Source organism: Sinocyclocheilus grahami, unplaced genomic scaffold, assembly GCF_001515645.1.
Source record: "Sinocyclocheilus grahami isolate Dianchi unplaced genomic scaffold, SAMN03320097.WGS_v1.1 scaffold112.1, whole genome shotgun sequence".
NCBI classification, from domain to species: domain Eukaryota; kingdom Metazoa; phylum Chordata; class Actinopteri; order Cypriniformes; family Cyprinidae; genus Sinocyclocheilus; species Sinocyclocheilus grahami.
The window spans coordinates 496,703-515,698 of record NW_015505291.1 but is presented as its reverse complement, the minus strand read 5'-3'; the positions used below and the strand labels follow the sequence as shown (position 1 = coordinate 515,698).

The window sequence follows — 18,996 nt, the reverse complement described above, 5'->3', positions numbered from 1 at the left end:
CGAGAGATCACTTCCGGCGCTTGCGTAAACTACGCCAGAGCGCGTACACACCTCATGCACCGGATGCCTGCGCGCGCTCAAAGACAGTTGGACATAGTGGTGTATTAGAGGTAAAAAATGATATAAATACTGTTCGGTTTCTGGCACAAACCGATCGTTTCATGTCTTAGTACATCAATGTGTTGTCACGAGCCTGGGTTCACTTTTTTAATTTTTGGGTGAACTATCCCTTTAAATCACTTGCTCAACAGTGGATCATTTTTTAACTTCAAACTATTTTTTTCGGCTAAAATATCAGACCTCTGTCTGTTTTTTGCTTTCTCTGGTGAAAAAGTCATCTCATCTGAATCAGGAAAGGAATGTGCACAGATATTATATTTCAGATATTACATATTCATATATATATTCATATATTATAAGCAAAACAGTTCTAAACAAATATGTTGGTGGATTTTGATGTAAGAGAACAACAAGGGGATGTTTTTTGGCCAGAAACAACAGTTAAAATGCCATAATGACAGATTTCTTTAATTTAAACACACAGCTTTTCACTTCACAAAATGTTAATTGATGGACTGGAGTCGTGTGGATTATTTGTAATTATTGTTCTTTTATCAGCTGTTTGTCTCTCATTCTGGAGGCACCCATTCACTGCAGAGGATCCATTGGTGAGTAAGTGATGTGAAAGCAAGTGAAATCTGTTCCTATGAAGAAACAAAATCATCTACATCTTTGATAACCTAAGAATGAGTACACTTTCAGTGAATGTTCAATTTTGGGTGAACTATTCCTTTAAGGAAGTCATTCAACCAGCTTTGACCTTTTTGAAGCTTTTTTGTACAAATACAAGTGACCTTATATTATATGGTAAAGAGCAGCATGAACAATCTTTCTGGCATCTTCTGTTGTGGTGTAATTCACATTTCAAATAAAAAATGTATGATGCAGTGACTGACCAATCAGAATCAAGAAAGATTGATAGAATGATTGTGATAGAACAATGTGATAGAACAACACATTTCTGTAGTGTTGACAGCCACAGTGCAGCTGCATACTATAGCTTTACAAAGCTTTAGCACAGAGTATGATTTGCAAATGAGTCATACCAGCATGAGGGGAGGAGGAGGGGAAGAAGAACTCTCATCTGCAGTCCAGTTCAGCTTCACCTCTCTTCATTTTTACAAATTTAATTCAATCTCTATTTAAGTTTCAAGGAGTCATGCTTTAAATTTTCACTTTATCTCCCTTTATCATTCCATCAGAACAAAAGCACTATTCCACTTGGTGAAACAATTTGATTCACCTGCAAGATCCTTTTTTAAATATGTATGTAGGCCAGCAATCTCTCTTTGGCATGTCATTTGTAATCATCCACAAAATTCCTATCATCTCTCGCTCTTTCTCTGGCATGTGAAAAATCAATCCAAACGTGGCACCTTTTCAAGTGTTCGGTGTACCGGTGTTCATCTTACTGATGATTATGTAAACTACTAGATTTTTATGTTTTCTAAAGGAAATGTAAGTGCTCTTTGCCATGCAAAACTCACTGCCACAATGCTAGAATGTTGTGAGAGGTTGCTATGGCATTGTGTTGCAGTCGCTAAGGTGTCTTGCTTTGTTGCTAGGTAGTTATTTACTGTTCCCAAGTCAAAAGAGCCGATTTTAGGTCTCAATGATACAGCTTGAGTCCTTCCTTCAAAAGCAAACATCACAAACGTATTGCATTTGCCATGATAGCAACACCATTTTTACTAATACCAAAATAAATGCTCATTTAAATAATCATTTACAATAAACTCTTTCACCATAATCTCTTAATGAACCTGCTTTACTGTATTACAGTTTGAGTTTGCTCACAAATGCTACTGAAAGGGTGTTTATTGCCATCTAGTGGAAAGAGATTCACATTACAAAAACATTTAATGGCGACACAATACTAAACACACATGAGGGCTGTAAACAAAATCTCCTTTATACTTTGTGTGCAAAGCTTGTTACGTTCATGTAGGAGTAATTATGTGGGATATGTTCAACTGAGCTGGAAACTCCAGTTTCATAATAACAGGGTGCACGTGTGTCCTCAAACAGCTAATTGCCTGTAATTTGAGCATTTATTGAAACCTTGCATTGACCTGAGCTACTGTGCTCGGCTGCTTTTAAAGTCGCATCTGTCTTGTGTGCATCCAATGGATTTGTGGTTGCATGGTAAACTTGAAATGGTTATTGCGTATCCAGCCTTTCAAACTAGTTACATGCATGTGATTATCACAAAATGACAACTGTTTCTGCTTGCTTTAATAGCTGTTACTAATTGTGTTTGAGGTCATCCAGATTGAAGATAGAAGGATTTGCCTTGGATATTTCATACCACTTGTATTTCCTAACAGCATTCCTTGTCCTGTTGCCTCACATGCTGGTCATGAGTCCCAGCGTCGTCCCACTGGGATCCAGCTGTTCTTCTGACTGTCCGTTTTTTTCCAGGAACCGACAGTGTCACAGTCCATTACTGCAAGAACATTCATTAAAAAGGGCTTGTTCATTGATTCAGAACATTTTAGATGAATAAAAGTCAGACGTCAGAGCTTCAAGGGCAGAGGAAGAATCTCACAGGAACTCTAAAACGGTAACATGAGGTGGTGAGAAATTGGCTGAGTTTTCATGAGGAATGAGGCAGGTTTGGGTTATTTTGTATATAAACCAAAGACGCCAACAAGAGCTAAAATCGAAAGAGAAGAGGAAGTTGTGAAGGACATTTCTGATATAGCAGCGCAACAACACTGGACCGTTTGAGAGAAATTAATCTCAGCAAACATGCAGCCCACTATGGAGGAGTTCGATTCAGAGGATTCTGGTGTTCAAGATGTGGGACCTCAAATCAATGGGCTGTTGGTCCAGATCCTGGAGACAATGTCAGTGCCGCTGGTGCGGATCAGACAGAAGCTTCTGGAAATGGCTATTCTGATCTGTGTGATTCTGCTGGTGTTCTGGGTGGCTTTATTCCTCTATGGCAGTTTCTATTATTCCTTTATACCCACAGCCAATTTCATCACACCTGTCTACTTCTTCTACAGGTGAGGTGTTTACAGGTACCCAGCAGAGTAAGCTACTTTAAATCATTTTCTTAATCAGATTTTCATCTCGTTTTTCAGTAAACAAGCTTTCTTGAAAGGCACATTTTTAAGCAAAGGCCTAAATTATTAAATATCTTCTTGAAAGAAGAAAACTAAATTTTCTCGTCCCATTCACTAAATCATTATTCATGATTTAAGCATTAACCTCACAAAAATTATATGCATTAAACATACAAAAATATATAGTTTCAAAAGCAGGTCTTTTGTAAGTCACTTTATATAAAAGTGTCTGCTAAATGAATAAATGTTAATGTAATAATTTATGAAATTATGTTTCAAAAAAGACAATGTATCAGACTGTGCTCAGCTAAGATGCCCATATCTGTAAAGCCAGTTCATCTGAACTAGGCTATCCACATTTTATAATTTAACAGGTTTATATTCTCACTGTCTCAACAATTGTCTTATATGTGTCTTATTTTATTGCTATTTTTATTTAAAGGTGCAGTAGGATATCTTGGAAAATGCTAACTTTAGCCTGATAGCACTGAAAGCGAACCAAGCGGCAACCTTCCGGTCTCTCTCTTGAAACCAACACGGAAGTGACTTAAACTGCAATTCATCGACTGGCCACTAGAGACTGACTCCAAAAGAGAGTCAGTCCCATAGACTCCCCATGTTAAAATGGCCAACTTGACAGCTGAAAAAAATGTGTTTACAGCCTGGTTCAAAAAGTGGTTTTGGTCTATATAGCTAATTTTGCCCTTTATGACAACTGTGTGGGGGGTGAATTTTTTTTATAACTCATCCGTTTGAATTCTGCATAATTAAGGGTGTGGACACTTGAGTGACAGGTGGATTGCCGCTGCTGTCACTACCGTCGCGCAAGGCGGGCGTGGTTTCAGTAACCAGGTCCACCCATGTCCCGCCCTTTTGCCCATTTTCGATAATCCGGTAGTGACGCGCAGCCAAGATGGCGACGGCCGTCTCAGCGCACTTTGAGCTTCAAAAATGCTCTTCAGAAACAATAGGTTACTTGCCTTATCTCTGATAGCATTAAAGGTCCCCTGAAATGCTTAGAAACACGCAGCGTTACTCTATGTGTTGACGTCATTTTAACTGAAACAGGAAGACAGGAAGACCTTTTTAAAATAGCCAATAGCGTTCGTTTATATCACAGCTTGGGCTAGAGCCGTTCAGAGCCGTTGAGCTCCGTAAAGTCGCATTTGAAAGGGTATGCCAGCCACAATCTCATCCATATTGCTATAAAATATAGCATTCTGTGTAGAATTCAAATAGCTCCGATACATTTTGTGGTCTGCGCCGACTCGCGCATGTGATCCGCTCCGTGCTATCATGTCTCTGGACTGGAGCAGAGTGTGTGTGCAGTGCGGTGTTTAGTGTGACACAGCGCAAAACCAGACTTCTTTTCTTCCTCAATGGAAAGCATATTTACACTGTTTGAATCGTTCCCTGTCCCCTATATAGTGCACTACGTGCCATTCACTGTACAGAAAATACTAATTCTGTGGACAAGTGACCGATTTCAGCCGCGGCTTCAGCATCTATTTTATAGTGTAGGGGGCGGGCGCTTCGGATTCTAGAGAGCATTTGATTGGACAGAAAGTTTGATGAGAAGCTGAAGTACGATGTGACGTCAAAAAAATCGTTGAGCCGTTTTGGCGGAAGTGACGAACTGCAAGCTTTGAATGCTTATATCTTCTAAATGCAAATTTTGTCACTGTTTTGGAGCACACTGCCTTATAGATAACCTTAAGACTAACATATTGATACTAACACCCAAAAAACTTCATTTCATGGGGACTTTAAGTGAGGTGTCTCACTATGGGATACGTCCCTTCCACGTATTCCTCAGAAGCCCAATTTCATTACGCCAGCCCCAATTGGCTGGTAGACATGACGTTGCATCAGGGAGTGGCTCCCTGCCCTCGGTATAAAAGGAGTGACGCAACATCATTACGACATTCAAAACAAGCACACCTCTTCCTCGCTTCACACAGCAAGGACTTACACAGTAACTTGAGAGGAATAATAGAATTGACCACTTTGGTCATAAAAGCTGAGTTAGGTTTCAAAAGCACCCCTGCGTCCCCTGGCATGAATTGCATACAAGCTGAATGCACCGAGAGTGCGTGAATTTCACTTACGCGCTTCGCTGAAGCCAAAGCTAACAGCAGAGCCGTCTTAAATGACAATAATTTCAGGTCAGCCTTTTCCAGTGGCTCAAATGTAGTCACAGAAAGCACATCAAGCACCAGAACCAGATCCCATAAAGGAGAAATCGGTTTTGAGACTGGTAAAGCACAACGCACCCCTTAATAAACCGGCATAACAAAGGATGCTGCCCAACAGTTTTGTTATCAAAACCTACATGACGGGTAGATATCGCAGCCAGAAACACCTTTATGGTTGAAAACGCTTTACTCTGATCTAGCAGAAAATATAGAATAACTGCCACTGAGCACTGAAAGGGGATTACGTGTCTAGCCGCGCACCAATGCTCAAACACACCCAAATTACATTCATAGAGTGACCGAGTGGACAGGGCCCTAGAATTCTGTATAGTTATGATGACACTGTCTGGCAAACCAGCCACATTCATATTTAGCCACTCACTGGCCAGGCCCACAGTGCCAGGCGTTCTGGATGAAGATAAAAAATCTCCCCCCTGTCTGTGACAGCAGATCTTTGCGCAGCGGCAGGGACCATGGCTCTGCGTACAGCATATGTATGATCTCTGCCAGCCAATATTTCCCTTGTCACCGCGGAGCTACCAGTATTATTTTCAGTCCCTCCTCCCTCACTCTGTGAAGGGCTGGGGATATCAACGCTATCGGTGGGAACGCGTACAGGAGAGTGCAAGGCCACTCATGCGCCAGTGCATCTATTCCCAAAGGCACGCTCTGATCCTTCAGAGAGAAGAACAGAGGGCATTGAGCATTGTCCTGCAACGCGAACAGATCCACTGTCGCTCTGCCATATATGCTCTAAATTTGACCAGCCACTTCCGTGTTCAGCTTCCACTCTCCATAAAGTGAATTTCCCCTGGACAGCAGATCTGCACCCCGGTTCATGATCCCTTGTAAGTGTGTCGCCCTCAGGGATAAAAGATTGGCATTGCTCCACAAAATCAGTTTGCGTGCCAACATGTGTAAGGGGAGTGATCTGAGACCTCCCTGTCTGTTTATGTAAGCCACAACTGTAGTGTTGTCCGTTATCACGAGAACATGATGTCCATTCAGAAAAGGAAGAAAATGCTTCAACGTTAGAAAGATGGCCAGCATTTCCAAGTAGTTCCAAATGTGACAGTGGCTCAGATGGGGACCCCATCTCCCGTTCACTGCCCTGCCCTTGTGAATGTCCCCCCAGCCAGACAACGACATGTCCGCCGTTATGACCTTCCTGGCCTAGACAACGCCCATAGGTACCCTTTGCACCATAAAGCATGGGCTTCGCCAATTACGCAGTGCCAAGACTGCCGCTGACGTCACTCTCACTCTCCTCCGGGAGTGCCGTAACGGGTCCAGTCTCAGAGAGGCTACCCAGCATTAAAACTTTCTCATAAATAGTCTGCCTAAGGGAATGATTATTAGAGCAGAGGCCATCAGACCTAATAGTATGAGGCATGTGCGAAAAGAAACACTGTTCCCTTTCCAAATTTGGCCAGGCATTGCCTACATTTTATTACTCTCTCATCTGACAGTTGCGCTCTAAATGTCACTGAGTCCAGTAACAACCCCAGATACGTTATTGACTGTCAGGGAACTAAAACACTCTTTTCGAGCAGTAGCCTGCGCAAAGGTCTGCCGAGGAGGTGGAGGGGGCGCAGTCTGCGTCTTCCTTGGGATGCAGAGCTGCAAGGCCTCGTCATCCCTTTTCTTCTCCTCACATCTCTTCTGCATCCGTGTCAGAGCTGAGCCAAAAATGCCTTCTGCGACAACCGGTGTATCTAAAATGGCTTTATTTTCTCTGTTGGAGAGATTAGCCAAATTAAGCCAGCATCCTCTCTCCTGAATGACCATTGTGGCCATGGCCTTGCCCGCAGCCTGAACAGCACATCTCTGAAGACAGAGCGAGAGATCTGTGACGACACAGATTTCTTCCCACTGTGTCTGACTTGGCGTAACAGACACCTCGTCTTGTAGCTCCGCCTGGTATGCGGTGAGCAGAGAGATGGGGTTCATGGCCCGGACTGAGAAAGCGACTGTTTTGTAAGCGCGCTCCTTCATGCTTGACTGGAAGAGGTCCGCTTTTGATGGCAATGTCGGGTTCGCAGCCGCCGTGCGCTTTGGATGCAGATGCGCGACGACTAAAGGCTCCATGGGGGGAATGCGAAGAAGGCCCTCCTTCTCCTTACCCTCCACGTCAAGTGCAGATCCCACTGCCAGTTACTAGTAAAAGGACTGTCCTTCCAGGTGACAGAAACTTCTTCCAGAAGCTCTGGAAAGATTGGAAGAAGTTGTCTCACTGCCCGTTTAGCTCTCGGCAGCCTCTTACCATCATAGCGCGACTTTACAGTCTCAGCTACTACGTTCAGCCACTGAATATTGAGTTTCCGTGGAGAGAAAAATTTATAGTACAGTTAATAAAAGACCTACAATACCAGGAAGGAAGATCGGGTTGTTGATGTTTGTCTACCATTCTCGCTCTGTCTGCACAGCGTACGTGAACGCGCTGATGACATACAGTATCTTGTCTGTGCGAATAGGGTGCGCAGAGGTAGGCTAATACCTTGGACTAAGTGTTTTGATTGGAAGAACATTTCTTGGACCTACGCCTTCCACAGAATATATAAATACAGATAAATACATTTAGACCACTTAACTTAATGATTGTTATCGGGATGTGAAGAGACTTTCAACCAGCATAACAAAAAAAGTTTCTGAAGACAATCACCTATTGCAGCTTTAAACCTGTAAATCTGACATATGAAATAATAGTCAGAAATTTTTTTATTTTTTTTTTATTCATTAGTTTAATTAACCTTTAGACAAAATCAAAAAAAGTTTGCATATGTGTTTTTGTTGAGTATTTATTTTAAACATAAGACTTTTATGGTTCATATAGTGTGGTGTAGTATAATATGGAGCTCATACTCGAGGAGGATGACATATGAAATAATAGTCAGAAATTTTTTTATTTTTTTTTTATTAATTAGTTTAATTAACCTTTAGACAAAATCAAAAAAAGTTTGCATATGTGTTTTTGTTGAGTATTTATTTTAAACATAAGACTTTTATGGTTCATATAGTGTGGTGTAGTATAATATGGAGCTCATACTCGAGGAGGATAAAAAAAAAACACCTCAGTTTTATTCAGAGGCCTAACTGTTCCCAAAATTGCCCAACCAAGTTGGCTGAGTTGCTGATATTTATATGGCCAAAAAGTAAGAGCTTGGTTTAATAGTGTAGTCCAAACTGAAGATAGGATTTGTCTTGGATGTTTCATACACTTTGTATTTCCTAACAGCATTCATTCTCATAGCTTGTAATGTAAATCATTGAGATCTTTATAACAGTGAAGCAGACTACTTACATAGATATTATTTGTCACTCTATATCTCAACAATATCTTAGTAAGAGTCGTTTTTAATGTGGGGAAAAACATATAATGTAATGCAACATAACGATGATTGAAAAAATTAACAAATAAAAAAGATGGTAACAGGCTGAAGAATATTTGGACTAATATCACGGAATCAGCCTAAATTCATCAGAGGCTTGACTGTGGTAGTTCTTGATGGTTGTCATCTGCTTGTTAATGTCAAATGTGTTTCTGATCAGCAGGACTGATTGTCCATCTCCTCATCACTCTGTGTGTTCTTTCCCTGTGGCTAATGTCTCTTTACTGAAAAATGGAAAACATCAGGTAATAATTTTTGATCTCATCCTTGCCTAGTTTCTTAATTTTAACTAAACTTTATTTTAAAATTGTTGTTTTTTTTATTATCTTTTATTGCCGAGTTTAGTCAAAGACTATAGAAGGGACTTTGGTTTAATCTAGCGTAGCGTTAGTTCTGGCAGGTCACGTTAGTCAAGCTCGCATCAGCTGACTCTCAGCTGATCCCCATCAACCTATGAGAATACGACACCTATCTAAGCATTCATATATAAGGTCCCACAGTAGTATCAGCAGTTTTCGCATTCCTCAATAGCTAATTACCCTCCTCAATCCCCAACTCCTCCTCTGTCAGTCAGGATTCAGCCTTCTGATTCTCCTTTGAATCAGACTAATTCTAAAATGTGTACATAACATTATTGAACTTTAACGATATCTTCAATACATTTATGTTGGTTCTGTTCTGTTTACCCTGGGGGGGTTATCGCTGCTCTCCCTGCTCTCATCCAGGCTAGGCTGCATGGATGCGCAGGGAGTTCTTGCCCAGAACGGAACCATACCGCCAATCCAAACTGTATGCTAATTGTCAATCATCGTTGACGATAGTGGTCCTGACAGAAGTATAGTATGTAGAACTGTGTATAGTATGCAATAAGTGTTTCAAATACTAGCATGCTACATTGTTGTCAAATGTTGTCACTATGGCAAATTTATTTCCATTTATGTTCAGTTATGTTAGTAATAAATACATATTTATTTTGAAGTTTTTATTTTACATATCCAGGTTTTATTTGTTTGTTTTTTGCAAAAATTACTTTTTGGCAGTCTGATCAAATAAATCTGGGGGAAATTCTTGTTAAAAATAAAGGTTGACATCACTTTAATTAGTATTATACATTGAGCTCAGGTTGCATGCTGCACATATTGTGCAGTCAGAATATTTGTGGATAAAGAATATTTGCATACTATGCACAGTGGACATATAAAAAAATGCTTTAATAGTATATTATCCTAGTGAAAAATAAATACACTAAATAAATGTATTTAATCTTATTAAGTCAACTACATACAGTACATGTACTTAATAAAAATACCCTGCAATTGAACTTTTAGTATACTAAACTGGTATACTTAAAGTCTGATAAATTGGAACAACTAATTTTGTACTTAATGCACTTTAATTGTGCAGAAGTAGTGCTGAAGTCCAACTAAAGATATACTGAACTATATTTGATTGTGCTAAACTGGAACTATTGCAATTATACTTTAGGTACACTTTAAATGTCTTGCATTTAAAGAACAATATTATAAAAAAAATCATACAATCCTCATCAATAGTGACATTAAAACACATTTTATGCTTAATATTAAGAAAGTGCATTGTGCACAAGTACTGGTAGTTCTCCAAATAAAGTTTAATTATAATTATTATATCAGCGAGTCTTGAGCAACATGTCAGTAAATATGTTAATAGATTTGAACTATACTTAGTATGAAATAAATGTATTTAAAAATTTTTTACTAGGGATTGCAATGCTGTTTGTCTCTTTCCTGCCTACTACAGGTAATGACATACGGTCAGCCTTATCGGATCACACTAGAGCTGGAAATGCCTGAGTCTCCAGCCAATCGGGAGCTGGGAATGTTCCTAGTAAAAATGACTCCCTATTCTAAAGCTGGTCAGATTGTTGACATATCGGCACGTTCTGTAAGTATGCAAACGAGGAGACATGTACACACACACACACACAAAAAAAAGCATTTTAAGTTCAAAGTGTACATCAAATGTTTGCTTCTTGATAGATTACACTATCAACCAGTCAAATTCATTTAATGCTTAAAAGGAATTGTTCACCCAAAAATGACATTTCTATAAGCATTTACTCACTTGTACTCACATTATTCATGTCAAATGGCTTCAAGAGACTTCGAATATAGCACACAAGTCATTTTATGGTGCTTTTCCATAACAGAATTATCATTTTCACATGACATTTCCTATTAAGTAACTGTTGCAAAATGTAGGTTCACCAGGGCGAGTCTTGTTATCTTTCTGAACCCGTTTAGAACATTTTGTTTTCACAATGCATTTATGGTATCTTGTCAGATCGACTCCCATTCTCTCTCTCTGTGTCTCAGGCAATGCTCCATTATCGCTCCTCTCTTCTTCAGGCTCTGGGCACAGTGGTCTTCTCCCCCATGCTGTTAACAGGAGCGTCGGAGCAGAAGCAGTCAGTCATAGTGGAGCTGTACTCTGAATTCAAAGATGATTCTGTGAGTCATGGTTCTGAACGCCCTAGCAACCACATAGAAACACTGCAAAACTACTTAGAACACCTTTAGCATGCAGCTTATCTACAGTATATGAGAAGTGGAACTAAATTTTAGAGCTCATGTAGTATATTTCTCTCTCTCTTTTCTCTGTTCAGTACAACCCCACTGTTGGAGCCATCATTGAGATCCATTCCCAGCATATTCAGATCTACAGAGCTCATCTCTATGTCTTCGCTCACTTTACAGGCATCAGGTTTGTGTTTTGTGTATTCCTGTCGTTTTGCTGGGTTGCTTAAAAAGTCCTCACATTCTCCCATATTTTGTTACTTTAAATAATGTGCTCTGTGTTTGAGATAATCAGCCCAACATTCATCAAACAGATGATGATGTCTTTACGAATCTCTCTGATCTGCACAGGTACCTGCTGTATCGCTTCCCCCTGATATCAGCGCTGATCGGGGTGATGAGTAACTTTACTTTCCTCAGTTTGATCATCGTCCTCAGCTTCCTGCAGTTTAATCTGGGTGGTCGCAGGACTCGTGGAAAGGTACGCTTCTCTAAAATTGAGCATTTAATGTTCAATATACAAGACACTGGCCAAGGGCATACTCTACAAAAGTATGCAAACTTAGATGTGAATGCTTATAAATATGTAATGCGTTAATTATTAATGAGGCTTTTCAAGCCTCAGTACTCAAGGGAGTACAAATGTATGGAAGCTTGTTTTTGCCGATAAAAAAAATGAAGATAATTGTGACATCTCACAATTCAGACTTTTTTTCCTCATAATTGAGTTTATATCTCACAATTCAGACTTTTTTTCGTATAAACTCGTAATTGCAAAATGGTAACCCACAAATCTAAGAAAAGTCAGAATTGTGAGATAAAAACTTGCAATTACACTTTTAATCTGTAGCAGTAGCAAAAACAAACAAAATTTTAAAAAAAATTAAAAAAAAATTTTAATTGCAAGATGTAAACTCAGAATTCTGAGGAACAAAATCTGAATTGCGAGGGGGAAAAAACTGACCATTACATTCTAATGCCGCACTGATCAACACTGATAAAATATAACACGCATTTGCTTTGTCTTACGAATTACACTTCCAACACATTTTTGGATTGAACTGTGTGGTGTGAAATCTAGCTTGTGTACTTGATTTCACATACTTGTATCCAGTATGTTATGGGCATTCTAGCCTTGAAATAGTGGCTTTGTGTTTCTTCTGCGAATGTCTGTGTTAACAACATTTTTTCATACAGTGTTTTCCTTGCTTCAGGCTGTTATGCAACAAGAGGAAAATAATGAACCAGATGACCTGAATGATCAGTCTGAACCCCAGGATGAAGGAAATGCACCAGGTAAAGCCTGGTTTATTCACTGAAATTTTAAAATCAGTTGCAACCCATGTAGTAATTAAAATACTGAAAGTAATATACAGAAACTTAAAATTAATAGTGAAAATTATCAATGCACATTAAAATCAAGAGAAAAAAAATGCCTGTGTGACTTTGTTTCTTCTGTAGAACACAAAAGAAGATATTCTAACCCCACTGATTTCATTGTATGAATAAATGGAAACATTTTTCAAAATATCTTGTTTTGTGTTCCACAAACAATGTGGAGAGAAAGGTTTAACTTTCCCTTTGCTCATTTGCTAAACTAGCTTTTCCTGTCTTGTTGCTTTTTTGATGTGCATTGATCATATATCTTTATACAGCCACTACAACACATTTGTTGGATCCCCCCAATTATTATAGAAAATTTCGATGCCATAGGGTGCAATTCAGTGGAGGTGGAAGAATCCATTCCAGATGTGGGGGTGGAGGAGAGTGAAGATGACTCCAGAGAACTTGCTGAAGATGAACCCACCTGTGAGGCTGGGGATGGAGAAATGATTTTGAGGAACAGGAATTTGTCACAGAGCATGTTACAGTCATCTCAAGCGTTAACAGACACCACAGATAAAACTTACTACCGTGTTGGTGTCTGTTCAAGCTGCTAGAGAGTGAAAGGAGCTGTCAGCTAAATGAGGGTAAAGGTTATGAAAAGCAAAGGCCACCCACTGGATTTCATAGATTTGGTAACAATGTCCTTGTTTTAAAAATGTGGACTTGATGCTAGCCCTAATCACTTGTATCATTATTTAAAAAAAAAAAATCAAGACAACCACGAATATTCAGTATAGTAACCATTTATTGTCTACCAAATATCGACATAACCTGTATATCCAAAACTGACCTTTCTAGACATATCCTTTGTTGTTCTTCTTCTTATATTCCACAACACTGAAAACAGTGAGACTGTGCCAATAAATAACCAAAGGCGGAGAATGTCATTTGTTTGTGGTTTATGTCTGGAAAATAACATTATTAATTTGCATTCATTTACATGTATTCCACTTTTAAAAATGCAGAGACAACTAGAGAAATATCCACTTGTGTTGTAAGAAGGATATTAAATTTACTGAAATTTATTTATGGACATTTATAATCATAATTTTAACATGAAAAAAAAACGTAATTTGAAAAAAATACAATAAATAAAGTTGTAAAAAATACTTTATAATATTGGCTGTACTGTTTTTATAAATAAAAATACTGCACAATTGTAGAGAGAATTTAATAAGACTCCAAATTAAATTACAATTTGTGGCAAGATGTATATCCACCGAACAAGTTTAGTTTAAATTTTTTTTTTTAAATTTCCCTCCAAGTGGCTTCATGAAAGACTTGGATTCTCCTCCAGAAAGAATGAGCACATTGTCAGAGAAGAAGAGCAATGGAAGTGATGGGGAGAGCATGAGAGATGCCATAGAAGAAAGGATTTTTGATTTCTCACCATCCTCAATCAATCAAAGTAATCATATCAAGAAAACTGGCTTCAGAGCCAGACCTAAACTGGCCTCTGCTCATGCCGTCCTTTCATCCAAGCTAGAAGATCCAGCAGAAATGCAGACAAATGCATACGAGGAAGCAGAGGATATGAAACCAGAACCTTCGGAGCACATTTGCATGGATCCTCTACCAATACCTGCAGGAGAAACGACCCAGGACAAAGACGTAGAAGAGCAGAAAGTGAAAGAGAGGGTGACGGCAAGTGAAAATCTTGTTGAGGAGGGTTCAAAAGTGGCGTTGAATGCAGCAAGTAGGAAAAGCCTGTGGCGAAGCAAGCTTGAACTGAGGGAAAGACTTAAGGAAGGGATGCGGGAAAGGCTGGGAGCAAGTCTGGAGAGTATCGATGAGAGTAACGAGGGAGATTTCAGCAACAAACGACTGCACAGGAAGAAGAGTTGGGGTTCAAGACAGAGAAACACACAAACGCTTGGGTCATCACGGGATGGAGAACGTTATGTAAAGGAAAGTATGGAGAAAGATGGTGAGGAAGAATTAGTTCCACACCCTGTTCTCTCTCGGGTTCTCTTTCACTCCTCAGCTTCGTCCTCGTCTTCCTTCAACAACTCCTCAGCAGAAAGTGATGAGGTTTTCAGTGAAAATGAGGACACTGTTGCCAGGAGGCAGACCATGAAGAAGGTGAGTGGAACTCTGGGAAGGCTTAGAAAGCACAAAGCAGTTTATCTTGATTCTGCAGAATCTCTCAGGACCAGTGAACTGGTGTCAGGATCAGTCTGACCTGTGGACTAACAGAAATGTTCTGTATTTTTTCGGTGCACTGAAACGTATCAGACCATTTGCATGATTCTGAAAGTGTACCCATAACATTGCGTATTTGAATAAGCTATTTGCATTGTACTGTAGACCGAGATGCTAGAGTAGCATGTTACTGTCACATTTGCAATATTCCCCAACTTGATAAACACACAATATACCCCATAATGGACAAGCAGTGGGCAATGTCTATGGGTCTGAACAGTTTCACAGTGGGTAGAGTATAACTGTAAAGCATGCTCTTTTATGAACAAATTTGGAAAATTAAACCCAAATATTTGTTTTTAAGGTACTGTTAGATCCCTGCCACTAAATGACTCCCATTTCTTTCCCAGTGTCGATCTTGGAGAACGTTTTTGACCATGATGCAGTGGTCCAAACATACACAAAGCTCATGGATCCAGCTAGCAGGACACCAAGGTACTCAAGATTTTGACCCTGACCATACCTTCACTTTCTATCAAAATACATTAGGTTATAGAAGTAAAATAGGTTTGAACATTTCTTTTGTATCTGCCTTGTCCATGACCAGTATTTTGAAGACAGAAAATGAGTTTTATACATTCGGTCTAGGTAACGTGAGGCTGAGTGAGGGCGGTGAGGTGCTGAAGAGGTTTTGTGAGGTGGAGGACATCTGTCTACAGGCCCTTATGTCTGATGCACTCTGTCAGTTCGTGCCTCATTATTTCGGGCACATCAGTCAGGATGGAGAGCGATACATCCGACTAGAAGATCTGCTTAGCGGGCTCAAAAATCCTGTCATTATGGACTGCAAAATGGGTGTCCGGTAGGAAGGAAGGAACCCAACAGCTTACTTTAAATACTGATGAATTTTTGACTTAATATATTTAGTTTAGACTATATTTGTTCTCTTAAAGGGATAGTTCACCCAAAATTAAAATTTTATGTTTATCTGCTTACCCCCATGGCATCCATGATGTAGGTGACTTTGTTTCTTCAGTAAAACACAAATGATGATTTGTAACTTTTCACAAACAAAAGATTTTTAACGCATTCTCAGAAGCATCTTCTTCTTGTTTTACGGCGGATCGCAGACTTCTAAGTGCATTACCGCCACCTATCACTCAAATGGACCATTGACACTCCTAATTGAGATTGTAGATAGAGTGTCAATGGTCCATTTGAGTGATAGGTGGCGGTAATGCACTTAGAAGTCTGCGATCCGCCGTAAAGCAAGAAGAAGAAGACGCGATGCCCTGGGGGTAAACAGATAAACATCAAATTTTCATTTTTGGGTTAACTACTACTGTCACGATGTTTAGCTGAGTATCTCAAAGTGTGAGACAATACTTTAAAATAATGGAATTTGTGGGTATGTTTTATAAAATCATGATGCATTTGCCTGCAAGACAATATTAGTGTTGCACAAATGTTCTAATAATTAATACACCAGAATTTTGGGAACTGAATTTTTTTTTGGCTTTGGTCAAAATCATTTTGGAGCGCCAAAATCATTGACCGAAACAGTTACTTTTCAATTAGTGCTTCTCCAATTATGCATTTTGACCATGTGAGGGACTATTTCGTGCACTCAACATGGATAAGCTACAACAGGTCAACATGTCAGCAGTGTGAACACCGACTGGTTTAATGTATTACCTGAGAACACGACACCATGAACAGCATCTGAGTTCTACTGTCTATTTACACAAATTTCACTTTATTTTTGGTTTCCGTCTAAATGAAAACTTCAGTTTGAGTGTTTCTGTAAAAATTCATTTCAGTGGATTTCTAGTTCTGATCACCTCCAAATACCATTTTAGTTTGCTACTCTATGCTTCATTGACCTTATAAATGCACAATATTTGAACAATAATGCAGTACCATCTGAACCTATGGCATTACTTGCAGGACATACCAAGAGGAAGAGATCATTAAGGCCAGGAGCAATGCCAGTGTACGCTCTGATATGTATCAAAAGATGGTGAAAGTAGATTCGGCAGCTCCCACAGCAGAAGAACATGCACAGAAAGGTGTGACGAAGCTGCATTACCTGCAATGGAGGGATGACAGCAGTTCCACCTCCTCACTGGGATTCCGCATAGAAGGCATAGTGGTACGAAACATGAGGCTAAAGACCTGGTCACAATGATAACTATAACTATATAAGCACGTGCTGCAGTTCTGTTGTCTGCCGCTTTAAATGCTCAAGATATTTAAAGCAGGATGAATTCTGATTGGCTGTCAATGCTTTGCCAATGTCATTCATCAGCTGGAAAAAATTTTTTTGTGAAAGTGATTCCAACGATTTTGCTCCTCTATGCTATTATCATTATTTGTGTGTTGTGGACTCTGCTATTCTTTTCCATTTAAAACAGTTTTTAAAACTATATAATTATAGTCATTGTCTTTGGTGTGAATGGACTTTGAAGGACTAACTGGCCGTCCTATTAATTTTTTTACTTTTTCTCACAATTTTTTTTTCCAGATGGGGAACGGTAAAGTATTACGAGACTTTTACAAGACACGCACAGAAGCTCAAGTGACAGAAACACTGATAAACTTCACTAGGAGGCAGGTTCACATTCTAGTGAGTGCTCACCATTTCATACTTAAAGTTTACTAATTATTTTAGTCTCAAACTCACACAGATATAAATAAATAAAACATCTGGCGATTCAGTTAGTTCCTAATTGATAAAATGAAATTCACTTAGCCCATGTTTGCATATCTTGTTTTACCTTGAAATACCGTATGTCACATTGTTGAAGTAAATTGGGTCGTGAATGGGGATTCATGTTGACTTTAAACAGTATATTTTAGCATGCTTATATGATTATTATTCTACACAAAATATGCCTGCTTGAAAATATAATTGGAATACAGTAGTGAACATTTGAAGTGGATCAAAAAAGTTCATCAAAGTTGTCCTAAGACGAGAACGCATTTTGGTTTTAGGTTTTAGGACAACTTTGTTGACTACTATATATCAAAAACAATTGCAGTTCATCTCAAATACATCAAAATATCCTCAATTTGTCACTTTGTGTATCTCAGGAGGCCTACGAATCCAGATTACAGGCACTGAACGAAGCACTCAAGGAGTCAAGCTTTTTCAACAGACATGAGGTTAGTGTGAAACTTTAAATTTGTCACCATTATCTGATGGTTTCAGTTCTCTTCTATACTACATTACGTTCCGTTTGAAGCCTTAAAAATAAGAAGAGAATTGCCATTTTGAGCTGTGGAATTTCTCTAGAGACTTTACATGTTTGTTCTACAATAGAAATCATGCACATTTACCTCAAACATAAAATTTAAAGCTGTACAGCTCTGTTTTAATCCCAAAACACAGTTTATGGGAATGTTGATTCCGCTCTGCCTCTGAATTAACATCATCTCAACTTCTCACAGCTCATAGGCAGCTCTTTACTTTTCGTCCACGACTGCAGCAGCAAAGCAAACATATGGATGATCGATTTTGGAAAGACCATCCCAACCCCAGAGGATGTCCGGCTAAGGCATGATGTTCCATGGGTGGAGGGAAACAGGGAGGATGGGTACCTCATCGGACTGACCTCCCTCATCACTTTGCTGGGTGAAGCCATCAAGCAAGCAGGGGAGCAAAGCGGAGAGTGACCTCATATATACAGATGATTTCATGTTAGATCTATCAATAGACAACCGAACAGTCTTTTGGGCATTACACATCGTTACAGGTCTATAAAGCTTTAGTTAACAGTATTATTAATTAAGCACGTGTGTTGCTATTGTTCTTGCGGAATTAGTCACCAGTTTTTTTTTTTTTACATATAAAAGTTTGTCTATTAAATGTTTGATATGCTAAAAGTATTGTTTGTGTATTCTTTCTTCCAGCTAATGATCATCCAAAGGGACAGTTCACCCAAAAATTTAAATTATATAATCATTTACTCACCCTCAAGTTATTCCAAACCTGTATGAGTATCTTTCTTCTGTTGAACACAAATGAAGATGTTTTGAAGATTGTTGGTAACTATAACAGTTGACGGTAGCCATTGACTTGCATAGTATTTTCTTCCAACTGTTTGGTTACCAACATTCTTCAAAATATCTTTCCCTTTAATAAGCATCACCGTATTGCACATATTATGCTACAGACATGCATAATATCTCAAATTGT

At 39.1% G+C, this 18,996-nt stretch overlaps 2 protein-coding genes across 5 annotated transcripts; both read left to right on the top strand.

Moving 5' to 3' along the window:
- The first annotated feature begins 2,520 nt into the window (after positions 1–2,520).
- Positions 2,521–13,451, top strand: bscl2l (BSCL2 lipid droplet biogenesis associated, seipin, like). 4 transcript variants are annotated; one of them, XM_016277451.1, is made up of 8 exons: positions 2,521–3,071; positions 8,879–8,960; positions 10,495–10,638; positions 11,070–11,204; positions 11,360–11,457; positions 11,622–11,751; positions 12,485–12,566; positions 12,966–13,451. In XM_016277451.1, exons 1-8 carry the CDS (start codon positions 2,812–2,814, stop codon positions 13,208–13,210), a joined length of 1,176 nt encoding a protein of 391 aa, XP_016132937.1. In that variant the 5' UTR covers positions 2,521–2,811; the 3' UTR covers positions 13,211–13,451. The 4 variants fall into 4 exon arrangements, with proteins under 4 accessions (XP_016132937.1, XP_016132939.1, XP_016132938.1 ...); XM_016277453.1 differs by having other exon boundaries at positions 8,876–8,960; positions 11,103–11,204; XM_016277452.1 differs by having other exon boundaries at positions 8,876–8,960; positions 12,984–13,451.
- A 477-nt stretch (positions 13,452–13,928) lies between these two features.
- LOC107589108 (inositol-trisphosphate 3-kinase B-like) lies at positions 13,929–18,503 on the top strand. The gene is made up of 7 exons (XM_016277454.1): positions 13,929–14,738; positions 15,209–15,293; positions 15,447–15,660; positions 16,746–16,950; positions 17,323–17,424; positions 17,892–17,963; positions 18,249–18,503. Exons 1-7 carry the CDS (start codon positions 13,929–13,931, stop codon positions 18,471–18,473), a joined length of 1,713 nt encoding a protein of 570 aa, XP_016132940.1. The 3' UTR covers positions 18,474–18,503.
- The last annotated feature ends 493 nt before the right edge of the window (positions 18,504–18,996 follow it).